At 43.2% G+C, this 19,122-nt stretch overlaps 1 protein-coding gene across 1 annotated transcript in view; it reads right to left on the reverse strand.

The window, feature by feature from the left end:
* The window catches only part of Enpp1 (ectonucleotide pyrophosphatase/phosphodiesterase 1), a 62,788-nt gene that overhangs the window by 33,872 nt on the left and 9,794 nt on the right, over positions 1 to 19,122 (reverse strand). The window contains exon 2 of the mRNA XM_003468464.5: positions 2,380 to 2,452. Coding sequence (XP_003468512.3) covers positions 2,380 to 2,452 — 73 coding nt within the window. The remainder of the gene's footprint in view (positions 1 to 2,379; positions 2,453 to 19,122) is intronic.

A 19,122-nucleotide genomic window follows, 5' to 3' on the forward strand; every position in this document is an offset into this window, starting at 1 on the left:
GAGAATTTTTTTTTTAAATAGGGTCTCATTCTGTAGTCCAGGATGGCCTTGAACTCACTTAGTAGCCCAGTCTGGCCTCCAGCTTATGATGATCCTCCTGCCTCAGCTTACTGAGTACCAGTGGGACTAGAGGTATGACCACCATTCTCAGTGAGAGTAAAATTAAAAAGCAATTATCTAGGGACAATGTAGATAGGAAAAGATCCCTGTCGCACCCCCTTCTCACTCTTGCTGTAAAGCAGCAGGGTGTGTACAGAATACGCTCCCAGCACCGGGAAATCTACCAAACCCGAAAATGCCCACTTCATCCACACACCAGCAAGCTTTCACCAAGTTTTCCCAAGACCCCTCCCACTTCTCATCTCATCTAAGCTCTTATAAACCTTGACCTTCTCATGACCACATAATTCCATCTGGGGCTAGTCTATTCGGTGACTGGCCCAGACTAATACTAAACTTCTTAAGACAAAGCCCCCATCTAGATTTTGGCCACAGTAATGTAAGCCTAGTAGCCAGCAAGTGTTTGATATAGCGTTAGTACTAACAAGTCTCGGCTAAATAAATAAACGGCACAAAAGAAGGAAAATATTTTTCATTAAAAAATAACAATTTTAGAGCCAGATGTAGTGAAATTTGTCTGTAATTCCAGTGCTCAGGAAGCTGAGGCAGGAGGATCACCTCAAGGCCACACTAGTTCGCATAGTGAGCTCAAGGTCAGCATGGCCCACATTGTGAAACTCTGTCTCAAATAATAATAATAATACTTTGAAAATATAAATTTTATGACTGTTCTATAAATTTATAATTTGACTCTTGTAACTCTTTACTAGATCCCATGGATAAAGCAGATTTTTACTGGATTACTAGAAAATCAGGATAATGAAAAACAGAAAAAAGAAACTACACATAAAATAATGGTCATAACCTAAGAAAAGGGTAGTAATAAGCTTAATTCTTGACTTGAATGATCTCCTTACCCCACAAAATAACACCATGGAATTCAAATATCATGCGACACTGGTAAATTTAAGGACAAAAAGTAAAAACAGTAATGTCCAAGATCAGAAATACCAGCTTTCATGCCTTAAGAGGAAAGAAACACTATATACCTTGCAAATCTCAAGAATAAGATTCATTCTATGCTGGGCTTAGATAAAACTGCAACCCTTTATTTTGATGTCTGATTTTAGTCAAAGCAAATTTATTTAATATGATGAAACATTTTACTTTTGTTTAAATTAAATATATTTGTTTGGAATAGTCTGTTAACTAAATAAAATTACTACATTTCACTTGAACAATATATGATAGCCTAACAATCACTAAAATTTTTTAAATGATTAATGTTATAATTGCAGAATAATTGAACAGGAAAAAAAAAGTTGCTCAATTTTAAAAAGTAAATTCCCAAGGAAAAGCATGTGTGATTTTTTTTTTTTTTTTTTTTTTTTGCTTTTTCGGTTTTTTATCGGTACCAGGGATCGAACTCACGACTGCCTGCTTGCAAGGCAGGAGCTTATGCCGCTGAGCTAAATCCCCAGCCCCAGCATGTGTGATTTTACAGAGGGGGAAAGGTACCTCAAAGCCAAAAGAACAACCACTGCAATGTACTGACTGAATTAAATTACTTAATCTTGTTAAAGATGGGCAGATTTCTGCATTTTATATGAAGAGACACATAATCAAAAGCTCAATTTCACTATTACTTTGAAACCACCCATGTCTGTAATTTTAAAATCCCCAAGAGTGGGTTCTGATCAGTTTCTGGCTGACCAAGGATACTAAATGGTTACCTAGCAACATCCACAGATGCTTTAGCAACAAACTCCAGGGAAAGTATCCCTGGGTCCCTGTAGAGAGGGTTCCAAGGCACAGCACAGGACCTACAGGCCCTGTCTGCTCATGTCTTTCTCCTTACATGACTTTTTATTTTATTTTATTTTATTTTATTTTACTGCTTTAGATTTTTTAGTTGTTTTATGGTCATAGCCCTCTTCCTTGTTTTGAGATAAAATTTTGCAAGCAAATAAAATTTTGTATGGCTAAAATAATATAAGCATTTCAAGAAGGGTCAATCCAGCCTTCTCGAATTTTCAGTATCTGCCAGGCATAGTGGCACATGCCTGTCATCCCAGTACTGGGGAAGCTGAGGCAGGAGGATCACCATGAGTTCAAGACCAGCCCGAGGTACATTGTGAGTTCAAGGCCAGGCTGAATTACACAGAATGAATTGTCTCAAAAAAATAAAAATAAATGTATAATATATGGTATCTGTGAAATAAAAATGGGTTCAGGATATAACACTTACCTCAATGACATTGCAAATTAAGGGTGGAGAGACAGAGAAAGAGACTATGAATGGGAACAAGAACTAATTACCTTCTCTGGAACAGCTTGGTTTCAACCCAAATATACAACCGAGGATTGTCGTTAGAACACATACTGACAAAACCTGTATGGAGGAAAAAGGGAAAGAAGACAGAGTCAGCAGCCCTTCTCTTTCTCAAAATGCCTTATTTCTCTAGGAATCTCCGACCCTGCTGGTGCCACTGGCTTCCTGATGTGGCTGCGGTCACAGGGCTATGCTCCCGTTTTGAAAATGTCAAACCACACATTTGTGGTTTCTACACTGTTCTGCATATTTTAATATAATAAAAAGTCTCCTCAAATGTCAGCAGCTAATTCTAGATCAACCAGAGTCAGTGTAGTGAGAAACACCTCAGATAGCAGAAAGGAAGCCGGGTTTTCAGGTTTGCGGAGTACAAGAGTTGTGGGGCTTTATGGAGAGGCCCAGGGAGCCCAGGTCATGATGTGTGACAGGGATACTGTCACTGCCGGGACGATGCTAAAACCATGAGAGTGCACAGCCAGAGCGCAGTGGAGACCCCAGGAACGTGGCCTGTCTGCCAGGACAGCAGCAGGGAGTGGGAGGTTTTGGGGTGGCAGGAGCCCCCCAAGTGCTTTGGAGCCGCACTGCACCAAGACCTGCCCAGGCACTGGATGTGTAGTTCAAGGGTTGAGCATTTGCCCTGCTGGGTATTTTTGTTCTTGCTTTGCTCTGATTTCTTTCTTTGCCCTATTCTTCCCTTTCGGAATGAGAATGTTTACTCCACGCCATTGTATATGGGAAATAGCTCACTTTGTTTTTAATTTGCATAGGTGCTACAGCTGTTTGCTTTGAATCTCAGAGGAGACTTTGTATTTGGACTTCTCAGCAACACAGCAATTATTAAAACTTTGGCAACTCCTAGAGATGCACTAGTACATTTTAACCGAGGACAAGGCATGAGCCTTTGGGAGACTGGGATGGAGTTTTATGGCTTAGATCTAAAAATCTCATGTTCAGAGGTGGGACCAGGTCCCAGGGATGAGACCCAAAAGGGTGGATTCTTGGTCCTGGCTCCTCCCTTTTCTCTCTGCTTCCTGGCTGCCATGGACTGAGTACATTTCCTCCTCCATCTTCTTTGCCATGACATTTGTACCCTGAAGCCAAACAACAATGTACTGAACCCTCCAGAAACATAAACCAAAAATAGACCCTTCCTCCTTCAAGTTATAGTTGTAGGTATCTTGCCCCAAAGATGGGAACATGACTAATATATAAGACAAGGTGGATGGTGGGTGTATAGATGTTTATGAATTCATTCCTTTAAAAAATACTGAGCACTGGACTTCCAGAAGAACATGGCAGATAGATAGCAGCAGCTTCAGAGGCTCTCTGAGACACCCCACTTAGAATCCAGGAATGGTGCGGTAAGAGGAGTCCTAAGCAAGGGGAGATACACCCTGCCAACCCAGGAATGAACTAAGCTAAGAGAAACCAACCAGGAAATCCAATCCTGGTACTATAACAGGAACAGATAAAATCTCAGTGCAGAAGCTAGAACCCGCACCACTGAAAGCAGCGATTTGAATTTCCTGCTGGTGCTGCTGTGTCCAAATCAGCACGGCAGGGAGAGAGAGGCGCAAAAACTCTGAGAGCGGGAATCTGTGAACAGAGTTGAGAGTGGGACTAGCAGGGAACCCTACATCAACTTGCAGTGAGTGAGCGGAACGGGGACCCTTTCATAGAGTAGGAGGTTCCAGCAAAGGACATACTGGGACTGGGAAGACTTGCCGGAACAGGATGCTGCAGTGACATTAGTGGCATATTCCCCTCTCAAGCAGGATTGGTGGGGAGTGCCTAGCCTGTGTGACGCCACTGACTAAGACCCAGTAGGCTAGCCCAAACCAGTGAATGGAGGTGCACCCTAGCGGTGAAGCCTTCGGTAGGTTGACCTGGAGGGGCAGGACCAGCAGAGGCTGCCCAGGTTTGTGTCTCCCTAGTGTACTGCAGTGGGCAGGAACACCTAGCCAGCGCAATTCAAACAAACTGTAACCGAAAAAGAGAAAAAAGCAGGCCTCCTACATTCGCTTATATGGAAGAAACAAAAAGTATGGGAAGAGGAAGCAACAAGAAAGGGTCCTCAGTCCCCAATCCTAAGAACACTGATCCAGGAAAGGGAAACTCAAAGGAAGACAGAAAACATGCAATATCAGACATGGCACCAATAGACATACAGCGATATCTCCAGAGCCTCACAGACGAGTTTAAAAATGAAGTATTTAATGAAATAAAGCAAGATATAAGTAGAATAGTTAGAGAAATCCTAAGCACTGCCCAAGAAAAACAGATGGTGGAATGGAAGAACAGAAACAAAGGGGAGAATTGTTTGATGGAGAAAATAGAGAAAACATAGAATACGTGAAGCAGGTTCAAAGAGATTACCAGGAAACTAAAAACTCTATCGAAAGCTGACATAACAGCTTGAAAGAAACTAAGAATAGATTATCTGAATTGGAGGGCAGATTTTTAATATGGGAGCATGAAATGAAAAACTTCTTAAAAATAACAAGAAAATAAGCAGCAATAATACAAAGGCTAGAAGATGATAAGAGGATCTATAACTTAAGAATTAAGAACATAAAAAGAAGAAGTAGGGACACAAACAAATGGACTACAACAAAAGCTATTCACAGAAATAATCCAAGAGAATTTCCCTAATTTAGCAAAAGGTAAAGATACTCAGATGTATGAGGCATACAGGACCCCAGTCACCTACAACCCAAACAGAGCTACACCCAGGCATATAATAATCAAAATTCCAGAAATACAATATAAGAACAGAATACCAAAAGCTGTCAGAGACAAGAAACAGATCACTTACAAGGGAACATCCATCAGAATTACAGCAGACTTCTCAGCACAAACCATCAAATCATGAAGAGCTTGGGGGGAAATAATTCAAGCTTTGAAAGATAACAACCTCCAGCCAAGATTGATACATCCTGCACAACTGTCCCTAGAAATTGATGGAAAAACAAGGTGCTTCCAGGATAAAGAGGAACTAGGGGAATTTACAACCACCAATCAACTCTACAGAGAATACTGCAGGATATTCTAAAAAGGGAAAATATCAAGACTACAGAAACAGTGGCAGAGAGGCCACAATGAATGGAGCAGAAAGTGAAATGAAGAAGACAAACTGACAACTAATGACAGAAAAAGAGGTCAACAGAAATGAAGCAGAGAAGATTGGATGGTAGGAACAGCTATTTTGGAGAAAACAAGACATCATAATAGCTAGTGCTGATTTAGTATCATCTTGCTTTGAAGTCCCATCAAGCTTTTATTCTTCTGTCTCCATCAGTATTAACAGGTTGTATCTTATTGGATTTGATTATATGTGATAATATAAGCAAAAACTTTTATAGACAAGGAGATTATACAGAAACCATTGTTCATTTTCTGATAGTTGGTTCTAAATACCCTGTAATACTGTCATTCTCTTGAATAGTTTTACATTGTCTTGATATGTTTGGTACTACAGTATACGAAGTTATACTCAAAGATTTCAAGGAAAGAGACACTATGGTAACTACTTTTATGTCAGGATATCTTGTGGTGCAACACTATTTTGCTTAAATGGTTATGCTTTGACCTATGCTGTTTTGTTGTTATGCCCTCTTTTATCTCAGTCTCCTTTTTTTTAATTATTTACTTTTTTTTCTTTTTAATTAAGGGAAAAATTAGAAAAAATAGCAGGATACATTATAGTAACCCACTTTGATTTCCTATTAACTTGATTTGAAACCCTGTATAGCCCTCACCATCTTGCTTTGACTGATTTTCCTCTATTCTGCTTTGCTTGATAGCACCAAGTTCGAAAGTTTGGCAACAACTGTAAATACAATAAGATTCATTATGACGCCCATTCCGGTTGACTATTATCTTCTTTTAAAGTCCTGTAATGTCTCCAATGTTTTGGTTTTATTCTTTACTGTTTTGTTCAATTTTATTATAACTGATGATATAGGCAATTCTTTTTAAGATAGCAAGAGGCAGTGTGGTAACCATTGTTGATCACCTAGTATTTTGTTTTTACATTATCTATTATGTCCATCCTTTTGATTTGACTGACTCTGTTCTGTTATGTCACATTTGGTTTTACTCTCTTCAAAAAAAAGTAATAAGAACTGTGGGAGTAATAAAACCCAAAATGTGTAATTGTCACAAAAAGAAAGGAAAAGAAAGTGCTTTAAAGGATATAACTGCATGTATATTTAAGTGTGTAAGATAGATAACCATATTACTGAGTTTTGTGGGATCATTGAACAAAACTGTTTCCAGTCTCACTTTTGAAAGTCCACTTTATATGCTTTAATTTTGTAACTTGAACAACTATTTCTAAGATAACAATATATAATCTATTAACTAGTGATTTCCTATTGTTTATTTTTTCTGAAATTCTGTATAACTTGTACCCTTTTTCTGTTTTTTTTCTTTTTCTCCTTAAACAAAAAAAAAATACTGAGCACTGATCCTATGCTGTTAATGTAATACATTAAATTGTATTACAATATATTAAATATACATGTGATTTAATGTACTGAGTGAAGTATTATTTTGGTACAATATATATTCACAGTCAACCATGGTCTGAAAATATTAAATAGAAAAATCCAGAAATAAATAAATTTATAAAGAATGGATAAAAAAGACATGTTATTTATATATAATGGAGTTCTCTGTCATAAAGAAAAACAAACGAGTCATTGGTAGAACACTGGGTGTCCTTTGAGACCATATTGTAAATAAATCAGACACACAAGCTTACATCCAGCATGGTTTCTCCTACATAAGAAACTCAAACTGTATGTAAAAACCAAAATAAGAGACAATAGGAATCAGGGAGATGGATCTTTCTCAAATGAAAAGAGGATCGAGAGATGGAGAGGGAGCCAGGTGCAATGACACATATCTGTACTCCCAGCACTCAGGAGGCTGAGGCAGGAGGATCACCTCAAATTTGAGGCCAACCTGGGCTACAAAGTGAGTTTTGGGCCAGTCTGAATTGTATAGTTAGACCCTGTCTCAAAAAGAGAGAGAGAGGGAGGGGAGAAAAATGGCGGCTTGCTAGGGTGCTAGATGGAGAGTCTGTGGAGAAATCGGATTAGACGCTAGAATATGACAACATGGAGAGGGCCAGATGAATGGATAATGATTTTTATTAACCAAGGCAGTAACCAAAGGGAAAAATAAAACTAGGAAGAGGAAGGAAAAGCACGGATGGAGAGCTGAAGCCCGACCCACTCACTGAGCCCCGGTCCGTGCTATACTAGGCACGCGCAGAGAATCCAAGGTCGGGCTGAGACCTTGGCTGCTGATAATGGGAGTCGGCTAATCCCAAACCCTTAACAAGAGGACTCGGCACAGTGAGCAGTGGATCCAAGGGGAAGAGCTACATTGACTGTTGGTGAGTGCTGGAAATTGGGACCTGGGGCCCCACGAAGCAGCCAGAGCCACTTGGCCACACCGGAGGAGACTGTGAGAGAACCATACACCTGGGCTCCGAAGCTGGGCACCACACAGTTTTCTGACTGATCTGTGCTGTGCTGGGAGCACAGTGAAGACATACGGCGCAGCATGCAGTAGACCCAAGAGGAAGAAACTGCATTGATTCCCGGTGAGTGCTAGGGATTGGGTCCCACGGCTGCTGTCGCTGGTTGGAGGACATCTTGGAATTGGGCAGAGCCCAGCACCACGGGGAGATCAGTCGGTCCTTGACAGAGAGGACTGGTGGAGGACATCTTGGAGTTGGGCAGAGCCTGGTGCCGCGATGACATCAGTCAGCCACCCCTGGCGCAGAGAGAACTGGTGGGGTCTGCTGGGGCTGAGCCACGCCTCTGATTGGGACCCAATAAGCAGGTACAAAATTGTCACGACTCTGTGATGTCCACAAGTTACAGCCTAACTTGTGGATTGACTGGCTCAGAGGCTTGAGGCTAGCCTGCACTGTCCCTGCATCCCTGCATGCACCTTAGATAACAGCAAACCGGGGAGGGCAGCAAAACCCATACAGCACATTTCAGAAAGACCCTAAGCAATACAGAGAGGGCCAGAGACCCCCAGGACACACCACTCTGAAAGAAACCAGAAACATGACAAGAGACAGAAATTTTACAAAATCTCCAGCTGCTGAACCTGAGAAAATAAGCACAGGAGAAGTAAATACAGAAGAGAATCAGTGCATTAACCATCCAATACTAGACACAGCATCAGCAGACATAAAGAAATACCTTCATTACCTCATAGGAGAATTTAAAACTGTACTTCTAATCCAAGTGAGGCAAGATATAAAAAGATTAATTAAAGAAATGATAAGCCCCTCCCAAGAGAACACAGATGGAAGAACAGAGGAAATCAGAAAAGAAAGAGAAACTTTCGATGAAGAATTTAAACATAACGTAGAATACATGAAACAGATCCAAAGAGATTACCAGGAAACTAAAAACTCCATTGAAAACAGGCCAAATGCCTTGACATAAACTAAAGTTAGCCTTTTGAAGCTTGATGAGAGATTTATATGATTGCAAAAGAAAAGACCTCTTAAAAATAACGAGGAACCAAAAAGAAACAATTCAAAGGCTAGAAGACAACAAAAGGATACGTAACTTAAGAATAAAGCTCATGAGTGAAAAAGCAGGAGTAACAAAAATGAACTACAAAGAATATTCAGACATAATAAAGGAAAACTTCCTAAGCATAGGAAAAAGAAACGATATCCAGATAAATGAGGCATACAAAACCCCAGCCACCTACAACCAAAACAGATCTACACCCAGACATACAATAATCAAGATTCCAGAAATCCACCAAAAGATCAGAATATTAAAAGCAGCCAAGGAAAAGAAGCAGATTACCTACAATGGAAAAATTATCAAAATAACAACAGACTTATCAACACAAACTCTCAAATGAAGAAGAGCCTGGGGGGAAATAGTCCAAGCCCTGAAAGAAAATAATTTGAAACCAAGACTGATGTACCCAGAAAAACTCTCTCTCAAAATTAATGGAGAAATAAGTTGTTTCCAAGACAAGGAGGAACTGTGGGAGTTCATGGCCACCAACCCAACCCTACAGAGAGTGCTGAAGGACATTTCAGAGAGAGAGAGAGGAAGGGATACCAGGATTCCAGAAACAGTGGCAGAGAGGCCTCAATGAATAGGGCAGACAGTGGAATGAGGGAGTAAGGTGGACAAATTATAGCAGTAAAGTGGAGTAGCAGACAAGAGGCAGAGACAGTAAGTTATAATATTTAATATAGGTAGCCTTGATACACTAAAATAAAAAAAACAGGCAGAGTAGATTAGGAGGCAGGCTCCATCGAGATGCTCTGAATGGGAAATACACTCAACCAGAAGGAGGGTTAATAAACTGAAAGTCAAAGATGAGAAAGCAATGCTATATGTGACAGGAAACCAGAGAGAAATAGGGACAACTCATCCAGCAGCCACAGACAGACTGGAAAGCTATGACACTTTGGGGCAGTGTAGAACTACACAGCTGGAAGGAAGGAAAACCCTATGACTTTAGTGAGTAAAGGAGTACAGCTCAAGATCAAGCTCAGGGGTAGAAAGATTCAGCAACACTCAGATAGACAACAGGCTGGCCCGCTAATCTAAAACCTAAAGTGGCTAGTGGGACTCAAAACATACAAAGCATTCTGAGAAGGGGAAAGGTGAAAAATAGCCTTAAAAAGGCAGAGGACATTGTTAATAGTGTATCAGGATTTAAAAGTCACAGAAGTCTTATCACTCTGTTTAGTTTGATTTTTTGTTCCGGTCTGTCCACTCATATCAGATTTGAGGGCACAGACAGCTAACCCCAAAATAGCAGGTTATACCATGGTGACTATCCTTAATCTCCTATTAACTTAAACTGAAATTCTGTATTACTTACATTGTCTTACTATGACTGATCTTATTTTAATCTGGTTTGTTAGACCACGGTTTTGCCTTGGCTGATTTTATTCAAATTTGGTATGCTTGATAGTATCAAGTCTAAAAGTAGAGGCAACTACTCTGAAGATGATAAGATGTAAAAGATATCCATACTGGTTTTGATTATTAACTGCTCTCAAGTCCTACAATGTCTTCAAAGTTGTGTTTTTATAAAAATAGCTATGTAATACTATGCTTAACTATATTAAGCCTGGTGATGTGGACAAGTCTATTGAAAATAACAAGAGAAAGCATAGTAACTACAGTAGATCACCTACTATTGTGGTCTTATGTGTCTTTGTCATTGCATGTTTTTCTAGGAATCTGTTTTGTTGTCTTGTTATGATCTGTTTTTCCCAATAATACAGAGAGTACAGATATACATGTAGAAATTCACACATAGGAAGAATTTTTTAAACTATTTATGGGAGCAGACTATATAATGCATGATGTAATGAATAGATACTCTGAAGAAGAGACAGTAAAAAACCCAATGCTAATTCTGTAAGATTATGATATAAAATCTATCAATACTATTATTCACTGTTCAGAGGGATATTAGTCTAGTCCCTTTTTTTTTTTTTTGTCTTTTTCCTTTTTATCGGTACTAGGGATCGAACTCACAACTGCCTTCTTGCAAGGCAGGCACTTATGCCACTGAGCTAAATCCCCAGCCCCTAGTCTAGTCTCTTAAGTTCAATTTCAGCATGTGTAAAGATAAGGACAGCTACTAAAAAGAGAATGAGACATTAAGGTAGTCATTATTGACTTCCCCAATGTCAGATCTTGAAGACCTAAAAAACCTTCATCATTCTTTAATGATTTGATTAGTTCTATAATATGCAGTATGTATTCAATGTGTGTGAAGATGGGGACAACTATTTGGAAGAAAACTAGAGACAATAAGATAGACAGTGAAGATCTCCAGTGGACTTGATTTGAAATCTGTATTTCTTTAAATTGTTTCTTTTTGAACTGTTTTGTTCTGTTTTGATATGTTTAATCTTACCCTCTTTATGACAAAAAACAAGTGTGTAGGACTGATAACCATATTACTAAGCTTTTGTTGGATCATTGAGCAGAACTGTTGGCAGTGTCACTATTTGAATGTCACTTTGTATGCTTTAATTTTGTAACCTAACAACTATTTCTAAGATAACAATATGTAACTTATCAACTAGTGATTACTTACTATTTATTTTTTCTGAAATTCTGTATTATTTCTATCCTTTTTTTCTCTATTTTTGGGGGAGGAGTTTTGTTTCTTTCTCTTTAAATAAAAAGAGAGAGAGAGAGAATGAGGGGCAGGAAGGAAGAGGATATAAAAAAGAATTAAGAGACATTACGTACATGCACCAGCTCCACAAAGGAATATAAATATGTGCTGCAAGTACAGACAAATAGAAATAAATTAATCAAAAATGCTAAGTCATCATTGGGGTAGAAGGATAGACATTGCACACTGTGCTCTACTGCACACAACTCTGTCTTTTGGCCAGCACATCTCTGCTGTATGCACAGCCCACCCGTGAGTTACTCTGGCTTCACATTGAGTGGCAAAGTGCAAGTCCCACAGTACCAGAACTACGTCTTTCACAACTTTATTTACTTTGCATTTAAGTTTCACCTCCAAGACAATCACTTTTCTTCCATTCCTTATCAGTCAATTTCCTTTCCATCACTCATGGTGACTATGCATTGCACAGGCTAATGAGGAAGCAAAGCTGGACTGAACCTGCCTGCTTGCTGCCTGCAGCTGGGCCACCTGAACAATGTGTGGGGGCTGATCCTGACACACTTTAAAGCAGGGGCACAGCTGGTCACCGGCCATGAAATGCACCTGTTTTCCACCGTGGTGACCTAGGGTGAGGAGCTAGCAATGAAAAAAAAAAAAAAAAAGCTGTGCGCTGTGCAGTCCTAGCTAATACACCTTGGCCACTGAACTTTGGATGGGCGTGGCGGGGAGCTGATGTCATTCAACAATGCTAAGAGAAACTGAACATATCAGCGAGTCAACAAAGCCAGCAGCACCGTTTAACTCTCACAAGTAGGCAGCCCAGTGTTCCAAAGAGACGGATGTCAGAACTGCATTCATTCAGAAAAAGAGAAAAACTAACTGAAGGAAACTTAATGTCACCTTTTATTTGTAGAATGCAATACTCTCAAGGCACTGGCTTCAGGGATAGGCAAGCCAAAAGGCTGAGAGGAAGATACAAACACAAGACCAGAAAAAGCCCACACACACACAGAAAACCTGAGCAACAGCAACGTGGAAGCCATTGCTGGTGAAGCCCTCGACCTTCCTGGCCACGTAAGACGCATCCGGGGAGGGAACCCTCCTACACTGTGGTGGAACTGCACACTACGACGGTCCTGCAGAAATGAGTGTGGAGGTTTCTCAAAAACGATGACTAGAAGTTTCATCTGGCCCAGCTCTTCAGCTTCTAGGTATCTTCGCAAAAGAGCTAAGGGCCCATCATGTTACAGTGCCCCAGCACCCACATGAACAGAAGCACAGCTCACAGCAGCTACGTCTCAGGAGCAGCCTATGAGTCCACGCGCAGATGGATGAGTGGAGAGAACGTGGTGTTTTACACACAGCGGAGCACTACTTTCCACAAAGGAAGGTAAACCTCAGTCATGTGTAGGAAAATGGATGCACCGGAGACCACGGTGTTAAGTGAAACCAATCAGACACACGAGCTTAAATATTGCATGGTTTCTCTTATATGACAAACTCAATAATTAATAAATCCCTACAGTGGTGGCGCACACTAACTGAGGCAAAATTAAAGACAGATAGAAACAGGGAGACAGATTTTTGCAAATGGGAAGGGGACTCAGAGACAGGAGTTGGGGGGGGGGGTTCAGAGCTTGAGAAAGATAAAGGGAAGTCAGCTTGCGTAAGTCTGTACCTAAGGGGCAGACTGAATGGCTGCACCGCAGACAGGACTTCGGGCTTCTCTGGCTTCACACCGAGCACTGCACTCAGAATCAACATGCCTGCAGCAAAGTTCAAGCCGTGCAAGGAAGAAAAACATGCAAAAAGTTCCTGGATTAAAAAAAAATTATCTTCATATCTCAGAGTAGCTTCTGAAAAGGAGTATTTTATATATCTCTGCCTCCCTACTTCATCAAGTCCAACTTAAGAAACCTGATGCCCACATGCACCATGCCAGGGAACATCCAGTGCCACGCAGAGGGCACAGTTTCCCGGGTCTCCCTCCACCCACAGAGAACATCAGAGGGAGACTCACCAGCGGACATCCAGAGAGGTGGGCTGCCAGAGAGAGAAGGAAGAGGCAATGCTCAAATACAAGTAACAGACATGGGGCCGGGGTTCAGCTCAGCAGCACAAGAGCCTGCTTGGCAAGGGCAAGGTTGTGAGTTCAATTCCCATTGCAAAAAAAAAAAAAAAATGGACAAGGCCATTTATTACCAAGGCACTGCCCAAAAGAGTGAGGAGAAGACTACCATAACACAAAAGGACCCCTGTCCCAACCAAGCCCTGGGTCAGCACCCTGAGCGTCACTGTGAGTCCCACAGCCACGGCCTCCACACCCTCCTGAGATCCTGCTACCCAAACAGAAAGGGCTTGGCTCTACTCTGCGTGAGCCAGCCCAGCACCTGCCACAGGACGCAGAGGGGGAAGTTAGCTTTCCCTGAGTGCTGTAAGACAGGAGCCCCGACAAATGCACCCCAAAGAGGAGAAACAAGTGGGGCGTGGTGGCGCACACCCCTAATCCCAGCACTAAGGGGGATTGTCGCAGGTTTCAGATCACCCTGGGCTATAAAGTGAGCTGAGGCCAGCCTGAACTGCATAGCGAGACTGTCTCAAAGACAAACAGAGAGGAGAAACAGCAATTCAGCTGGAGTTTCCAGGAGTCCGCCAGCAACAGGACTTCCTCAATCACACCCGATGGAACTGCTGGGTGTTCACCTCCCTTTAAATAGTACTTGCACTAGAAACAGCGTGATGGAAGAGGAAAGGGCGGAGAAAGCAAGCAAGCAGGCCCGCCGAGAATGCGCAATGCTTTTTAAAATGTCAGAGACTTCCCATCTTTCCTAGGGGGACCATCGGGATTGAGCCAAGTTTCACAGCTTTTCCCCAAGCCGGGCTGTGACTAGACCCAGCTACACGTCCCACATTCTTCCCTGAAAAGTTTCTGTTCTTCCCTTCCGCAATTTTTCCTTTTAAAAAGACAGAAGGGGCAAGAATGTCAGAAGGAGATGAAGATGACTCACCAAACAGAATTCCTTAAACCATTATTTCTTTTGTACTAGGAATCAAACTCAGAACCTTAAGCTTGCCACACAGGCGCTTGCACCGCTGAGCTACATCCCCAGTCCTCCCTAAACTATTAGGTTAAGCATGAGCTCTCTTAGAAGCGGCCCCTGTGCCACAGACACTCTGGGCTTTTAACCCTCTCCTAACTGGGACAGAAAGGCAACAGCAGGTTTATCTTGTAAAGCAACCCAGGACAGCAGTGCGGACAAGAAAAGATGCGGGTAACAGAAAACACAGTTCTGAATAGTCACTGCATAACACAAGGTGGAGCTGGTTGAACTATTTTCTAAGACAGCTAATACTAGCAGATTCTTCCCTATACCAAAATGAATAACCCAGAACTGGGCCTAGTGGTGCACACCTGTAATCCCAGTGCTTGGAAGACTGAGGCAGGAGGATCACCTCAAATTAGAGGTCAATTTGGACTACATAGTGAGTTCAAGGCCAATCTGAACTACATAACAAGACTCTGTCTCAAAAAAGAAAAAACAAGAAATAAATAAAATAAAAATTTAATAATTCAAAAAGAGAGCTAGCATGCTGGCACACGTCTGTCACCCCAGAATTTGGGAGGCTGAGGACAAAGGATCTCGCTAAGTTTGAGGGCAACCTGGGCTATAATAGTGAGCTCAAGGCCAGCCTGAATTATATAGTGAGACCCTAGTCTCAAAAAATCCAAAGGTTCTAGGGCTGGGGATTTAGCCCAGTGGCATAAGCACCTGCCTCGCAAGCAAGGAGTCGTGAGTTCGATCCCCGGTATGATTAAAAAAAAAAATCCAAAGATTCTGAGTGCCACTCATAAACAGGTATTTCCTTGTTTCTCTGCTTTCCAGTGAGTTATCCTAGCAGTTGAAGAAAAGACTCCAGAAGGCTCCTATCAGAAAACTAGGGCTGGCAATGATAATTGAAAAATTATTTTTCAATGAGAAAAGGAAGTGTTAAAAAGAGTCAGAATGGAAGGAAAAAAATAGAAACAAAGCTGTTGTAAACAGGGAGGGAGGACAGTTGAAGGGAGGGGAGAGGAAGGAGAGGAAGAAGACTCCCTGTGATGAATGTGATCAATACGTATGGCAAGTATGGAAGGAAGGAAGGAAGGAAGGAAGGAAGGAAGGAAGGGAGGGAGGAAGGAAGAGGGAGAGAGAGAGAAAGAAGAAAGGGGAAATTTCCAGGACAGGTTAAAATTTTTTTAAAGATGGAATGAAAAAGCGAGTTTGAGGAAGAGAAATGACGTTAACTCACCAGTACAGCGTAAAGGACGTTCACAGTCTTGCAGGCAGATGACTATTTTATTACTTTGCATGTTTGGCACAAAGGAACCGGTCTGGCCATTCCCACCCGCGATCTGAACCCATGAGCTCTATGAACTGAGGATTCTCTACCTGAGGGGCACACACGGGCTCCAGCAGTCCACCAGCAAAATAACGAGCTGCCCCAGGCACTCTCCACAGTCCCAAGATTGGGATTATCCAGAGCGCTATATTTCCCTGACAGTCACCCCCCCACACACCCTAGTCATCACCGACCCCCACCCTGCATCTTGAGTCCTCCCCTTCACAAACCAAAGAGAGGAGATGACAAGATCTGGGCAGAGCCAGACTCTGGGGACACCGAGGCCCGGCCCTGCAGTCACTGCCCGGTACATAGAGGGGCCCAGGACTCACCAGTCTCATCCTCTGCATCCCTGGTGTCCTTCTGGGCCCCGAGAACCTACAGGGCTGTGTGGATCAGCGCCCGTCTGGTTTGGTCACTGCTCACTGCTGTTTCAGTGAGCAAGGAGCCTGTGCCTCAGGGGATACCCAGTTCTCATCACTCCGCCCCAGCACCTGTCTGAGAGGCAACCAGCACCTTCCTTCACAGACCACTGCTCTGGGGTGAAAGGTCAAACTGGACAACAGTCCTCAGCTGGCTAGCAGGGCTCCACCCCAGCAGGGGGGGGGGAATGGACGACACCATCCAGCCCTCCAGTCACAGGTCGGCCTGGGGGGCTGGGGGCAGCCAGGGTGAGGCAGGGCGGGGAGCACCTCCCAGCCAGGAAGCAAGTGGCCCTGAATGCACAGAGGGCCAGGGCACCTGGGACCACCTGAGCTGCTGGGTCATCATCCAAGTACAGAATAAACTGTAAAGAGTCCGTGCTGGTCTTTAAAGATGATCAAACAAACAGGAACATGAGAGGGAACAGGCAGACCTCTAAGGCATTTGGGGACGGAGTGGCTTCCTTCCAAAACTGCAGTGTGGAGAGAGACAGAGACAAAGAGACAGAGACAGAGAGAGACCAAGAGACAGAGACAGAGAGAGACAAAGAGACAGAGACAGACAGAGAGACAGAGACAGAGACAGACAGAGAGACAGAGACAAAGAGAGACAGAGAGACAGAGAGAGAGACAGACACAGGAGACAGACAGACAGAGACAGACAGAGACAAAGAGAGAGAGACAGAGACAGAGACACAGAGACACAGAGACAGACAGAGACAGAGAGAGGTTCTCTACGAAACTTGAGAATGACTCATGGGGCCAGGTGACCAAGGCCAGCGTGGCCCAGGGTAAGCCATGCTAATAACACTGACACGCAGATCCCAGATGTCATGGGTTAAGACCAGCACTTTGTCTCTGTGACCTGCTCCCCCAAACCACATCATTCCAGAGGCTCGTGGGGAAGCCTCAGACAACCCATAACACCCGCCTCATCTCCTTGCACTGTCAGCATCACCCCACACCAGGGAAGTGTGGGATGTGTAGCTAAGATGAACCCAAGGAGACACAACAACTGAATGTCATGTGCTACTCCATTCCTGGGTGAGAAGTGGAGGAAAGAAGAGAAAGGGACATTAGCGGAAATGCAGGAAATCCAAAAAGAGCATGGACTTTTTAAAGTAAGAATATATTGAGCTGGGCATGGTGTCACAGGCCAAATTCCCGCACTCGGGAGGCTGAGGCAGGAGGATCATTACGAGTCCGAGAACAGCCTGGGCTACAAAATGAGCTTATGGCCAGCCTGAACTGCATAGTGAGACACTGTCTCAAAAAGACAATAAATAAATAAGAACATATTACACACCACACTGATGAAGGGTGTCAGCAAAAAGAACAGCAGTAAGTAACAGTAGATTTGGCAGGGGCAGGAATGCATCGATTTTTCTATAAATCTAAGACTATTCAAAATAGGAGGTTTAAACTGGGTGTGGTAGTACACACCAATCATCTCAGCACTCAGGAGGCTCAGGCAAGAGTATCTTGGAGAATTCAAGCCAGCCTGGGCTACACAGCAAATTCAAGGCCAGCCTGAACTACACAGTGAGACCTTGTCATCTCCTCGAACAGATACACACAAGAAGATAAATATCCTCAGGACTACACACACAAAAACTAAAAGTTATCTTAATTAAATGACCAGCCGGGGACTTTGTTTTCATATTAGACTGAGCAACACAACAAACAATTAGACCAAAAGAGAGAGACCAAGAAACACAGAACAAAACACTCAACTTTCCTAGATGCAAAGAATGTTGTCATTAGATCCTGCTTTCATTTGATCTCACACAACAACAGGAAAAAAAAAACTGGGCCCCCAAATCTTAAAAACCCTATGTCTCTTTTGTGGTTATCAAGGAATCCAGGACTTGTTATATAAAGGGGGGCATTAAGTGATTTTTTAATAATGGGTTTATTTAAGTTAAGCTCCCAAGATACGAGCCAGGAGAGGGTTCTGTGCATACAGGACGAGCCCAGCCCCAGGCCAGGGGGGCAGGAGGCCTCTGGAGCGAAGCCTGGGAACACTGTGGGCTTCTCTGAGGTGAACTCTGGAGCTGGTGCACCTCCTGCTTCTCCTTCAAAAGCGGGGCTCGGAGGAAACAAGCAGAAAAACAAGTATGCACAGGAACTGGGGTAAACCTTTATTTTCTTCTTTTGTTAAATGGCTCTTGAGCAAATGCCATGTACTTCATCATCAGGAGCTAAAGAACTTTAAATACACGACACGAGCCACGCCCAGTACTGCACACCTGCGATCCCAGCACTGGGCAGGCTGAGGCAGGAGGATGATCGTGTGTTCAAGGCCAGCGTGGGGAACAGTGAGAGAAAATCAAACACATGCACACACGTGCAGACACGCATGCACGCACACAGTGACATTCTCTGTGGGGCCATGGCAATGAACCGGTGCTCCTGATGGCTGCATCCGCGTCCCCTTTTCGGGACCTGAGCATCAGGGTGACACAAAGGGCCCCATGCTCCTATGTGGGCAGCACCTGCGCACTCCCCCTCGCTGGGAACTTCCCGTCCTGTGCCCTAAGCACTGTCTCCTCTTCTGCTCTGCATGGGCTCGTGCCTGGACGCCTCCCCCTGGCTGGGGGCTCCTGGCTGTCCTGGCTGTCACCAGGCACAGGTGTTTTTCCAATCTGGCTGCCAGGCTCCCAGAACCTCGCATAGAGCCGGCCCTGCGTGTCTCTCACCGCCAAAGCCAGTCGGGAGCTCGGAGTTTGCGGGCTCAGCCCTCAGAGCCCGCACGGGGCT

Source organism: Cavia porcellus, unplaced genomic scaffold (assembly GCF_034190915.1).
Source record: "Cavia porcellus strain 051 isolate PalLab524CR breed Dunkin Hartley unplaced genomic scaffold, mCavPor4.1 scaffold_22, whole genome shotgun sequence".
NCBI classification, from domain to species: Eukaryota; Metazoa; Chordata; class Mammalia; order Rodentia; family Caviidae; genus Cavia; species Cavia porcellus.